The sequence below is a fragment of the Marmota flaviventris genome, chromosome 3 (genome assembly GCF_047511675.1).
Source record: "Marmota flaviventris isolate mMarFla1 chromosome 3, mMarFla1.hap1, whole genome shotgun sequence".
In the NCBI taxonomy this organism is placed as follows: Eukaryota; Metazoa; Chordata; class Mammalia; order Rodentia; family Sciuridae; genus Marmota; species Marmota flaviventris.
In genome coordinates, this window is record NC_092500.1 from 177215920 (window position 1) to 177229872 (window position 13953).

At 47.0% G+C, this 13953-nt stretch overlaps 1 protein-coding gene across 1 annotated transcript in view; it reads left to right on the plus strand.

The window, feature by feature from the left end:
• Window positions 1–13953, plus strand: part of Csmd1 (CUB and Sushi multiple domains 1) — a 1338703-nt gene that overhangs the window by 1201273 nt on the left and 123477 nt on the right. The window contains exon 42 of the mRNA XM_071609340.1: window positions 8512–8700. Coding sequence (XP_071465441.1) covers window positions 8512–8700 — 189 coding nt within the window. The remainder of the gene's footprint in view (window positions 1–8511; window positions 8701–13953) is intronic.

Genomic DNA, 13953 nt, shown 5'->3' on the forward strand with positions numbered 1-13953 from the left:
CATCTTGGTTTGGATGGTGTCTGTGTGAAGAGTCTCCTAGGACCCTCATTTCCTGGGCCTCTCTTGATTGCCAGGATCTTGGCACTGGTCTCTGGGGACACTCCTGCCTGGCAGGTGATGGGGTGGAGCAGACCTGATACTGGGGGTGCTCGTCTGCAGCCCAGCAGCCCCGTCTGGCCGTGAGCAGCAGGCTCTTTCTGCACCCAGGGCTCCCCATGGCTTCCATCAGGGACCTTGGGACAGTTCTCCTCTGGGCTCAAGGTTGTGCGTTTGCCTCAGATTGTCTCTGGTCCTCTCAGGCTGCACCAGCCAGCAGGGTGGACCACCAGATGCCATGTTTGCTCTCCAGCATCTCCCAGAGAAGAAGTGCACTTCCTCCCATCGCCAGGGCTGCAGGAGCCCAGCTCCCACAGAGGGACAGGGCCCTATTTGCATAGGGGACACATTCCAAAGGGTTCTTCTAGCCCCTGAGAAAGTCCTAGGTGGTAAAGCTGGTGAGAGGCTTTGATGAGGATTTTCATCTCAAGGGAGAGGTTTTTCAAAAGGTCTTGATCAAGTCCGTCAGAAGCCCCTCCTCTGTCCCCAGGCTGATGCAGTCTTTCAGGCGTGCTCTGGTGAAACCTGCACAGGGGGACTGCCCCCATCACTTGGAGGTGGCTGTTGCACCTCCAGTGTCAGGGCCACAGTGTCAGGCAAGACTTGGGGACAGGGCTGAGCCTCCCAGTTCCATTCACCGGCCTGGGTTTTAGGAGCTTGCTCGCTGACAGGAAAGCTGGGAGAGAGTCGCTTCTGGTTTTGCAGCCCAGACACATGTCCCCAGCCCCCCAGCAGGCTCTGCTCCAGAAGAGGGGGCCCAGTGCAGGAAGAGTGGGAGGGCTGCCATAGTCACCCCACACTCCTACCCTCCAAGGTTTACTCTGAATAACCTCACTCTGAGAGAACTCAGCTGAAGGACTCACAACAGTTCAGATTTCTGGCTTCAATTTGAAATCAACTTACGACATTGTGAACATTTCCTAGAGAAGGTCTCCAGGCCACTTCCGTGATGTACACATTCAGTGATTCAGACTGGGGGATGGCACCAGAAGATCTCAGAAATGACCATCTCCCAAATTCCCAAGTGAATTACAGCTCCAACAGGGAGCACCTGGAAGAGGCTTTGGATCACTTCTTTTTCTTAAAATTTATTTATTTACTTAACTTGTTATACATGAGAGCAGAATGCGTTTCAATTCACAGGACACACACAGACCAGTTTTCCTGTCTCTGGTTGTTCACAACACAGAGTCGCACCATCCGTGACTTCATGCCTGTACTTAGGGTGGATGAATCACTTCTTTAAAAACCCCTGTTCCTGCTCATGGGCAGAATCGCAGCCTCTGGGACCCGAGTTCCCTATGCTTCTCTTTTACTGGCAAAGCAATTAAGCTTTTTTCCCTTTTTCTTAAAAGTGTGTCCTCCTTACTGGATTGGCACTGGGGACAAGGACTGACTGTGGTAACATAGGTGGGAAGTGAGGGGTCCCCGGTGTGAATGCACCTCTCCTTCCCATTGTTCTCAATTCTCCCCACGTCTCCTCAGTTCCTACTGAAGTGGGTTCTATTAAAGTAAAGCATTTCTCTGGCCAAGGTGGTGCACACCTGTCATCCCAATGGGTTTGGGAGGCTGAGGCAGGAGGATAGTGAGTTCAAAGCCAGACTCAGCAGATCAGCGAGACCCTAAGAAACTTGGTAAGGCCCAGTTTCAAAATTTAAAAAAAAAAGGACTGAGGATGTGGCCCAGTGGTTAAGTATCCCTGGGTTCAATCCCTGGTACCCAAAACTAAATAAAGTAATTAATTAATTAATTACATTTTTATTAATAGCATTTTATTCCTGATCATCATATTAAACTAGATTATTACAGGTAAATCTCATTTTAATTAACATCTTAAAATCTGAGCCAATAAGAAAAGTATAACAATAATATATTTCAAACTATTAGCTACCACCTAATTGGTCTATTTTAATTGACAGTAAAAAATTTTGAGAAGTCATTTCCATTTTGAATATTTTTAATTCTGTATTCAACATTCCTCTTTTCTTCCCTTAACAATACCACAAAAACTCAAATATGCATTCCCTTTCTAGTACGATTTGCCATGTAGTTTTCAAATTTGCTTATTTCAAATAATTTCTAAACTCCATAGTTAAAAGGAATGTGAAGAATTGTGTTGGTTTTCTCTTGATGTTTTCCAGGTAGCTATGTAAACATAATTCCAAAAGCTACTGATCATTTTAACTTGAAAAGCGTTAAAATAGTAGTTCGCAAACAAACTCCACCAAAAATATACATGTAGAAATTGCCTAGATCAAAGGCCCACTGCCGTGGGTTCCTGTTTTAGAAATTGCCCAGGTTTAGCCCTAGGCCATACATGAGGTGCCATAGGGCCACCTCCCTCCCTTCCCTCTTGCTTCATGAGCATCTGGAAGTCTCTGGCCTGCACCTGCAGTGGGGCCCCCTGGGGTCAGCTCGGGCCCTCTCCAGAGTCAGCTACCTGTCTGCCGAGCTCCTGGGTGTCCTGTGGCCTTTGGACATGTGGATCTGTGAGTCCCCATGGAAGATAAGCACCTTCTGATTGATACCCAACTCTGAGTGCTCCAAGTAAAAAAATCACTTAAAAACATCTTTGTTACAAATGAGAGTTATAAGTGAGAGATATAAAATCATTAAATAAAAAACAAGAACATAAATTTGGGGTGTTCCAATTTCTGGTAGGCTATGATATCTAACAGAGAGTAATTAGATCGCTTAGTAGTATCTGTTATTTTATAAAATGTATAGCCTGGGAAAGTGACAGCTCTGATTTGTAGGTCGCATAGACATTTCCAGCTTCCACTTAAGATTCATCGGCTACGGTTCTAATTAACAACCCACAGTATGATGCATGGATCAGGCAGCTGCTGCCTGCCATTCACAGATGATTCTTGTCATTCTCAATGATGTCTGGGCCGTGCACCATATTCTTCAGCCTTGTCATTTATTTATGACCATGTAAAGGTCAAAAACATTTTTGACGCAGCTGTCTTGAAGTTAAATGACTTGTAAGGAACTTTGTTAAGTTTGTGAAGTTCACGTGCCCCCTTCCCAACTCAAGAGCTGCGAAACAGATTACCACAGAAGTGCTTCCCAGCTGAATGGACGGCGGTCCAAAGAGCAGCAGATAGTGAAGGGTGACTACAGGGCTCACTGTCACCGTAACACTCAACACTTAAACCCCTGATGTGAATATGGCCGAGACTGATGGGTGCAAATCCCAAGTTATTTTCCCAGATCCACATGAAGGATTCCTTTTGGGAGATACAATTCTGGATGCCATTTTGCTTCATGGCTCTAGCATGGCTGATTGGAACTTAGATTTGATAATACTTGTGAAGGTTTGGTGCACTAACAGTTTTGGTCTCATTTCCTTTGGGTTTGGTGGTTCTGTCTTTGGGCATATTGAGTCTCTGTGTCTGTTTTTGTCCCCTGCATGATAAAGCACTTACAGCCTGGGGACGGAACTGTCCAGTGCTGACAGTCTTAAAGGTGATTTTAAGTACTTTAGCCATAGAAAGTTAAAAAGATCTTTGTTTTCCAGAGGTCTACTCTTTTCGTCCTGCTTTTGCTAGATATGTGCCAGACATACGTCATTTTTAGAAGACAATAGGTTATGGTAAATCTGATATTCATCACTACAGTCCCAAAGCTGTGGGTTCTGTGTGAATCAGGTTTATGGGAAGTGGGCTGTTTAGTGGACACCAATTTTCCCTTCAGGAGCAGCAACTAAACCACCTTTATGTAGAGCAGGCAGCTGGGGACTTGGTTCTGATTACAAGCTCGCAGCTCTCCCTTAGTGCATGTCATCGTAGCCATTGCGAATGGCGGGAGTGGGGATACTGTACCTGTGAGATATTCTACGGGCAGCCAGTCGTGATGCAGATGCCATCAAGAAAAGAAGGAGCACTCCTGAGTAACTAGGAGAGCAGCCTACAGCTGTGACGCAGAGCCTCATGGGCGAGAAGCTGGAAACAGCCTGCATGCTCCACCTCAACCTGGTTGTTGACATGGACGGTGCAAGGCCTGGACCTTCTCCTCTGGGTTCACATACCCCGATGTGAACTTCGCTGCAGTGAAGTTAATCACCCCACAAACTGCCGAAGGAGGTAGGGGACTGCGCATATTCATTTGCCTAGGACTGTGTTCTGCAGATGTCTGTGCTGAACCCCGCTGCCTGCTGTGGATGCATACCAGCAATGCCCATCACCAGTGCCCGGTTCACTGTGTGTGGTCACTGATGCCCGTGAGGCACCTCCACGGCACTGCTAAGTCATGAGCAAAGTTTTCCACTGAAGATCATATTATACTTAATGCAGTTTTGAGAAATGAGTCTGGTGCTATGGAAAAGAAAGATACTGAGTCTCAAAGAGGAAGCTCCATGGAGCTGTTGGAATGCAGGAGACGCGGGGGAACCTTGAAATGCGAAGCAAGCAGCTGGTTCTGGTAGGCCAGCCCCTGTCCCGGCAGGAACATTGCTGAAGGTCAGAGCCCAGCCTGGACTGTCCACGCCATCTAAGTGCACAGGTCTGCAGAGCAATCTCAGCCATACGCACTGGGCCTCTCTCTAGGACATGTGGCCCTGCTGCAGGAACAGCCTCCTGTGGCCTTCTGTGGTGCTCTGGGTTAGGGTGGCCGGGGAGCAGCGCAGTAGGGGAACAGAGATATGGGGGTGCTGGGTGCATGCGTCAGGGCGAGCGAGACAGGCCTGCACTTGGCCCTACGCTCTGGTGTTCTGTACACGCTCACTAGCAGATCCTCTGAGTGTCTGGTCTTTCAAGTACCATGTGAGAGCTCCAACTAACCGTGCTGAGGGCCAGCCCTGTAGTCATCACCTCTGCAGGAGACCCTTACGGAAGGCGCTGGGCAGCTGACTCAGTAGTCCTGTGTGCAATCCAGCTTTGCCAAAAGCAGCACTAGAACACCCACTTGGCAATTAGACCCTTGTTATAAATGGTATTTCAAGATGACAAACCACATGTGTGCATGTATGGGTAAGCACATTCATTCTCTGGTTGCCAATTTGTCTTTGGTCTCCATACTGATTCTCAGGGCCACTCATCCAAAGAAAGCTCAGGGTTAGCAAGTCGCTCAGCATCAACAGCTGCCCCTGCTTCATGGTACAGTGGGCCATGCCTACTGACTCCTGTGCTCTCCAGCTGCTTGTCAGCTGGGGTCAGATGTGGTGACACTGCGCGTATGATAACCATTACAACCTGGGGGCACTGAAAAGTGGGCCTGCCGGCTACAGGTGGGATCCACCCATTTTGATCTGTTGTCAGCCACGGATCTCACAACACTGGGCGTCTAGAGAACTCACATTCCTGTGTGTGTGTGGACACAGGGGCTCCTGGATTCTGACATGCTCATGGCCTGGGGCCCATCATGAGCTGGAAATGCACTCAGTGCCCCTTGTCTGTGCGGCACCAGGGTCCAGCACAAGCCCCCTGGAGGGTCATGACCAGAGGCCCTTGGCCAGGCTCACAGCGGCCACCAGCATCAGGAGAGGATCCTGCCGCACATCACTAACCCAGGAGAAGATGGAATGAGAGCCAGAGTGTGGCGGAACTTCCACACCATTGCCAAGTCAAAAGCCTGGAGCTGCACATAGCAGCTTGGGGCTGTGTGTGTGTGTGTGTGTGTGTGTATGCGTGCGTGTGCGCGCGTAAGACTGAGCAAAGTGACTGTGTGGCACCTGAGTCCATACATCATAATTTGCTGAGACATTTGGATTACTCTAGTGTAAATAAGTCTGCAATTAACATGTTTAAACATTCAGCTTTTCTTCTCTGAAGGTTCCCAGAGCAGGGATCCCTGTAAATGTCATTACTTCCTAGGCTAAGCCTTAAACCCAGTTTTCCTGCAGCATTGTTCACTCTGCTTTTGTAGAGGGTCCCTGATCATGTGGCCATCAGTGAGTCATCCAGATGACCTAATATCATTGTATATGGTTATTTTAAGGAGAAAACATGCCCTTTTAGAAGTTCCCGAAATGTAGAAAACGTAGGAATGGTGGTGAAACTTCACGTCTCCCTAGGACTCAGCATTCGGCAGGTGTTGAGGAAGCCCCGCTCTTCTGACTGGCAAGAGCCCCCGTCCTGCACACCCTGATTATCCCGGCAGACATCTGGCCATGGTGGTCCACCTTGGGTTATCCCGACTAGACCGTGAACACAGCCAGTTCCTGCTCTGCGCCCTCTGGTTGTGTTGTGCTCTAAGACTCTGTGTGGACCTCCACCAGCAACTCCGGCCCTGCGAGCTGCCTGCTCCCTTTGTCCCCTCACTCCTGTCCCTCCCCTCCACTTCAGGCAGTTAAATCAGAAAGTCCAAAATCCAGAAAGTCCCCAGCAGGCGCTGTAGAGAGAATGATCTCTCAGTGTGAGTTCACAGATTTCAGATAACCCACCCTCTTCCAGGTGCTGATGGCTAAACTGTCCACCTGCAGGGTTGGAATTTTCTTCCAGGCCATTCCCTAGGGCCAGCTCTCTGGGGTCCCTGCATCTTTGGTCACTGCTCTGTTTGCCGTCAGTCCTATAGAGTCACCAGTCCTTTCTGTTTCATTGGGTCCCGGGGGTCCTGGGTAGCTGGCCTGAAGGTGGTGGCGTGGCTCCCAGCAGCTTCCTCCTCAGCCTGTCACTGTGAGGAGCGAGTCCCCACCCCAGTTCTGTGTGGGTGTGCTCCAGCCTGCAGGGCTCTTTAGCCACAGGGTCACCTCAGGAGTTGCACCCACTCCACACACTAGCTAACTCTTACTAATGGGCAGAACTTAGCAGCATGGGCTGCAAACAGTAGGTGTGGTCTGGTCCTCTAGCCCCTCTCCCAAGGAGCACCAAGTTAATGACAAAGCATGGTGAACTCCGAATCGTAAAATTGTGCCCAGAGCAACTACCACCTTCGTGATTCCACAGTCTTATTTTTACTTTTTTTTTTTTTTTAGAAAAATTAAAGAAAATGGAATGGATTTCCCTATTTTATGTGTAATAAATAAAGTTAGGCAAAACAATACGACTACAGTTCATGTTTCTGGTTGAAAGCACTTAGATTGTAGTGGTCATATGGGAAGTATATTGCCCCAGTGCTAATCCGTGATAATTTAATAATGAGTACGTGGTTTTCAGAAAAAGGAAAGAAAAGGTTTATTGCTTTACTAGAAAAGGAGAAACACAGGGACTCCTTCCCTGAGGCTGTGAGTCTGACCATCAGGGAAAACCCAGCTGTTAAAGAGCTACTCAAAGACTTCCTTAAAGAAGGGGGTCCCACGTCACCCTGATGGTGTGTTGGGATTCCCTTGTCACTTCTAGGTCCTCTGGAGATATCTCCTTCCTGTGGAGCACAGATAACTCAGGGTAATCTTGTTCCCTGCACTCAGGTTAGGGAGGAGGAGAGGGAGAAGAGGAAGAAAACCAGGTCCTTTAAAAAAAGGCCTCAGAGAACTTTGGAGTGGGCAAAGGGGGGGGGGGAGAGGTTCGGAGGGGCCTGGGGGTAGGAAAGATGGTGGAATGAGAAGGACTTCATTACCCTGGGGATACATACGATTGCACAAATGGTGGGACTCTGCATCCTGCAAAACCAGAGAAATGAAACATCGTGTTCCATTTGCATACAATGAACTGAAATACATTCTGATGTCATGCATAACTAATTAGAACAAATAAATAAAAGAAATGCTAAATGATCTATCTAAAATTTATGTAGTGAGCAGCTAAGAGATCTTGCTGCGAGGCATGTCTTTCCCATAGAGCTCTACTCCTGCCTTCTGCTGCTTCCCCACAAAGGGCAACGTGCTCACTCAGAGCTGAACCTCTCTTCCTTCCATGAGTAGCAAGTTCAGGGAGCCACATTCAATGAAATAGGAGACTCTAAGTTTAAAATATGGATTTCATTCACTAGAAATATAGAGTTCATCTGGGAAACAAGATATATATGTGATTTCTATTGTTAAATTATCTGCTTTTTCTCATATAGAAAATAAAGCCATATATTATCCTGAAAAAAAAAGAAAAGTCTCAGAGCCACTGAGGGGTATGATCACAAGGTAAACCACTCTTACCTATTTCTCTGTTAAATTACAAAGAAAAAGAAAAAGCTTTGGGCCCATGCTAACTCAGTATTCTTTATAGGCAATTTTTATCATCATTTATATTACTTTTCAAATTAAATTGTACCTTCTTTCCAAGGTAAATATTGTCAATTTTATTTTTTGGTATATGCTATATTTCCTCTAAAGCACACAGTAAGTACTCATTAAATGTGTGTGGTTATAACTCCACTATTGCTGATAATTATTCTTTAATTTATTCAGGATGGCAACTGACTCCTTGGAAAGACATTTCTTAGAGCCTGTGTCGGGAAAGTCCACCTCAGAAGCTGTGTGCAGCCAGCCACACTGGTCCTCAGAAAGCCTGACTCACCTCTTGCCCTCTGTTTGCCTTTCAGCCTATGAATTGCAGAACTGCCCGGACCCACCGCCTTTCCAGAACGGGTACATGACCAACTCGGATTACAGTGTGGGGCAGTCCATATCGTTTGAGTGCTACCCAGGGTACGTCCTCCTGGGCCACCCCGTCCTCACCTGTCAGCACGGCATCAACAGAAACTGGAACCACCCCTTCCCACGATGTGACGGTGGGTCCGTCGTCCTTCTCGGGGGCAGTTTAACTTCTCATGGTTGTAGCAGTGCAGCAAATATTAAATGAACATGTACAGCAATTCACCCATTTATTCAGCAAATATTTATTGAGAATCTCCTGTGTGACACTCACGCCACTTAGCAGTTTAGGAACATATTACCAAATATTAAAATGTTAAAAACCCAAATAGGCCCTGGTCTCAAGGGAACTATAAGGATGACAAGTGAATAAACAATTATACTGCAACCCCAGGCCAAGGAGCGGGTGGAGCGGAGGTGCAGAAGAAGAGAGGGAAAACAGCACTGAGCACAATGGTCCCTCAAAGTGTGAGATCAGAGGGGAGAAGGGTGTCTGTGGATTTGATCTGAGGTCTGTCTTCTTGTAATCGCACATCGCATTTGTGTCTCGTGACACCAAGTCCATTTTGCAGTGGGCCCTGATGGGCAAATAGTGCTTTGTGGACATAGAGAACCCTGAAGGTATAAGCAGGCTCGGAGCAGGAGCTTGGCCTTGGGGACTCCAGGGAGATGCTGTCAGGATCCTACAGATGTGGAGCATGACCCGGGCTCACTGGACGCCCCCTCCTCTGTGCTGGGTCCTTTCTCACAGATTCCCTATAACCTCCAATTTTTATCACTTAGACGTTTTTTCAATACCAAGGTGAAATGAATTGAGGAGGTACAGCATTTAGGAGGAATGATGTGTAACGGAAAATCTCCTGGAAACCCAGTGTTCTAGCCTTATAAACACAGTACCTTTGAACGAAGAAAGAAAGTGGCCAGCTCCGTGCAGCTTTGAAATGCTGAGCACTTTACCCCCCGGTGAAAGGGAGAGACTATCCAGGTTTGGATTTCTACTGAAGAAGCAAAGCAAGCAAGTCAAGTAGACCTTAAAAGTCACAAATTTCACCTATATTTTCCATTAAAAAACAATTATGAAGAGAATAATCTTGGCTGTACATGAAAATTTCTCATCTTGGCTCAATATTTATTATAAATTGGCTTTGTGAGACTAAGCATATGAGCAATTATCTGGTCTTTCTTTCATTAAGACATTTTTAAAAACCTTTAATTCTTACTACTTTCCACTTAAAAACACACTTAGGGCTGGAGTTGTAGCTCAGTGGTAGAGCAGGTGGTTAGCATGAGTAGGTCCATCCTCCAGCACTACCTAGAAAACTGATATTTATATGCATAAATCACTTTGAAATTGCCAGAATTAAAATTATGTCTTATTTTTCCCTGAATTTGAATTCATGTAAAGTAGATTCCTTGGGTTGATATTGAAGAAGAATGATTAAATATTTAATTTGATTTCATTACTTTTAGTTGAATTTTACAATATGGAAAAAATTGGTTTGGTTTAGAATTATTTTGTTAGTATGAAAATAACCAAATACCCTTCTGCTGATGTACTTTGAAGTGAAGCCGTATATTCTAATTCCATCATGGTGTGGAATCCCACCCAGAGTCAGCCAGACTGTGAGACTTAAGCTTTCAGACTCCAAAACGAGCCTGGGGTCCAGTATCACAGAAACTCACGAAGGTACAAGAAACTACAACATGCTCATCATTGCTAACAGGAAAAGGGGTGTGGGAGTCGTCCAGCCGGAGGACACACAGGCAGGGAGGAGAGGACACACAGCTCGCTCCGCATCAACCTGCAACCACATACAGAGTGCCGCCCACCTGGAATGCTCACCTGAACCATAGCATCAAAGTCTCTATGGGCTGCGTCCCATGGACATGGGTGATTGCCAGCTGAGACCCAAGTGGACAATCAGAGTCATAACCAGCCTGAATCCCACCATAGGTCTTCCGGGTGTGGCCACGAGCCCACCCCAGCACTACCAGTGGTACCAGCCTCACCCCACTCCAAGCCTTCCTGCAGGTGTCCAGGGGGACCTCCCAGAGCAACAGCCAAGGCCAGACACCTTTGTGGCCGAGAACTTTACCAGACCAGGATTCTTAGTTATGGTTCTTTTTTTTTTTTTTTTTACCAATAAGGTCATGAACAGTATAAAAACAAAACAAAACAAAACAAAAAACTGCAGCATGAGATTCACCTAAAATTGTATCATAACATGAGATTTGGTTGCAATTAGAGGGGCTATCCAGAAGACTTCCTGAAGGCCCTCAATGTGTGTTAGTACCCTGTCCACACTGGATGCAGTAAGAACATAAGCCCGCGGAGCATTCCCACCCAGGAGTTCATGTGCCTGTGGAAGGTGATAGTTCGAATTATAAGAAGACTCTGTTTGAGAAGCGAGATGGGACTTCCGAGATGCACTCCAGCTTTCGGGGCTCCACAGCCCTGCACGGAGACTCCGGCACCTTCTGCTGACCGTATGGAGTCCTCAACTGAGGCATCTGTCACTAGTGCCTGGTGCCGCCCACTGCCACCAGATTCATGGCAGCGGCACAGGGCAGTTGTGCTGAGAAGGCCCTTCAGGGTCCAGTGCTGTCAGATTCAAAGCACTTCAGAAAGGAACAGGTACTTGGAATGACTTCCGCTGGCTTCCTTAGAGCTGGCCAGCGCTGACCTTTAACAGTCAAGAGTTCTAAACCTTAAGGCATCCATCTGCCCAAGGAAATGTTAAATGAATTTGAATTAATATGCTGAAAGTATTTTCATGTTAAGCCATAAAGACCCTATTTGTAAAATTACCTGAAAAGCTATGATCTAAAACAATGATGTCTATTAAAACAAAAGAAAAAATATGGCCCAAAGTAATGAGAAATTCAAAACATAATGTAGCTATAATATATATATATATATTTTTTTTCAATAGCATAATTACACAGAAATTTCATTTCAACAAAAGTGTTACAATTGTCAAAACATGCTTTAAAAGGCTATAGCTTGTTAATTTTTTATGTAATTTGATAATTATATATTTGTCTATACTTAGAAATGTAGTTGAAAAATTTCAAATATTTTATTGGCCTAATTAATTCTTTACCACTGAAAAATTATGTAGGTATAGTTTTAAGATATTTTAAGTAAATTTAATCCCTGTCACACTCTCCTGACATGTCTCACGGTAAAATATTCAACTGTGTGTAGAGTGGGAAGTTGTGTAGAACCTCATTATTAGGGTAGCTAATATGTACTCTTTGAGTTTAATAGATTTCCTAAGCAGAGTACAATTTAATTGCATAATTGGCACAAGTCATTTAGCCACCCAAGCAACATAAAAAGTTATGTACATTCTTTTTAGAAGTAGATTTTGCCAAATTGACTGGTAAATATAGAAATTAATCTCTCCTTATAGTTTAGAATAAAAATGACTACAAAGAATGTAATTCTCTCTTTATTTTTTCTTATTTTTATTCATAAATACTGTTTTTAAACTCTGCTTGCCAAAAGAGGACTTTCTATTGATCAGCTTTCATTGCTAGGACCAAAATACCTAAGAAGAGCAACTTAAAGCAGGGAGTTTATTTTGGGGTCACGGTGTGAGAGGTTCACTCTCTGATCATCCCAAGGTGAGGCAGAACTTCAGCGTAGAAGAACATGGCGCAGGAAAGGTGCTCAGGCAGTGACAACCAGAAGGAGAGAGAGCTAGAGGGGCTGGGGACAGATATACTTCCCAAAGCCACACTCCCAGTGACCTATTTCCTACAGTCACACCTCACCTGCCTGCAGTTACCACCTAGTTATCCATTCACATTATTAATCCACTAACTCATCAAACGGATTAATCCACTGTTGAGGCCGCAGCTCTCATAATCTAATCATTCCATCTCTGAACCTAGCTACGCAGCCTAGCATGAGCGTCTCGGGACATCTCATATCCAAACCATAGCAGCCTCCTGTGGCAGAGTGCACCATCCCTTACCTGAAAACCGTCCCTAGGAAACCGGCCTAAGGGAAGGGAATCATGGGGCCAGCCACACCTGGTGCTCCCCAGGTGAGACTGAGCCATACCTGGTGCTCCCCAGGTGAGACAGAGCCATACCTGGTGCTCCCCAGGTGAGACAGAGCCATACCTGGTGCTCCCCAGGTGAGACTGAGCCACACCCTGGTGCTCCCCAGGTGAGACTGAGCCACATCCTGGTGCTCCCCAGGTGAGACTGAGCCATACCTGGTGCTCCCCAGGTGAGACAGAGCCATACCTGGTACTCCCCAGGTGAGACTGAGCCATACCTGGTGCTCCCCAGGTGAGACTGAGCCACACCCTGGTGCTCCCCAGGTGAGACTGAGCCATACCTGGTACTCCCCAGGTGAGACTGAGCCATACCTGGTGCTCCCCAGGTGAGACTGAGCCATACCTGGTGCTCCCCAGGTGAGACTGAGCCACATCCTGGTGCTCCCCAGGTGAGACAGAGCCACATCCTGGTGCTCCCCAGGTGAGACAGAGCCATACCTGGTGCTCCCCAGGTGAGACTGAGCCATACCTGGTGCTCCCCAGGTGAGACTGAGCCACATCCTGGTGCTCCCCAGGTGAGACTGAGCCACACCCTGGTGCTCCCCAGGTGAGACTGAGCCACACCCTGGTGCTCCCCAGGTGAGACTGAGCCACACCTGGTGCTCCCCAGGTGAGACTGAGCCACACCCTGGTGCTCCCCAGGTGAGACTGAGCCACACCCTGGTGCTCCCCAGGTGAGACTGAGCCACACCTGGTGCTCCCCAGGTGAGCCTGAGCCACATCCTGGTGCTCCCCAGGTGAGACTGAGCACTCAGTGCTTGGACATAAATATCCAAGAGTTCATAAGCCAGGAGTATCACACTAAATGGATTTATTGGTGTTTTAATACTGGAAGATGTTTTTTCTCTTTCTCACACTTTTAAGTTTAAGCAGCAATCTTAGTACAATTCTCTCAGTGGACTTCACTGGTTTCACAATGTGAATTGTTTTGATCCTTGTTGGAATAGCACTGCCAATGTTTAAGGAGAGAAGGCACAGGTGCCCCACTGAGCACCTCCCGGCTCCCACTGCCCTCTGCACCTGAGCCCGCGTGTGGGGGAAGGCAGGGGATGCCCTTCCCACACCCACTTCTGTGCAGTCCAGTGGGAGGTCACCGGAGGAACCCACAGGTGCCCCTGCTGCCACTCAGGAGGGCACTGACTTCTGGGAACCAGGTGGCATGGGGAGGGACTTACACGGTGTTTTACAGTCCTCCTCTGCACACAGGAAGGGGACATGATTTTGCCCTGAGAAAGTTTCACCTGCACTGACAGGAACCTCACTCTCAGGACAGGAGTATCTGATCCTCCCTGAGGGCACTGTACCAGCTTAGTTCCA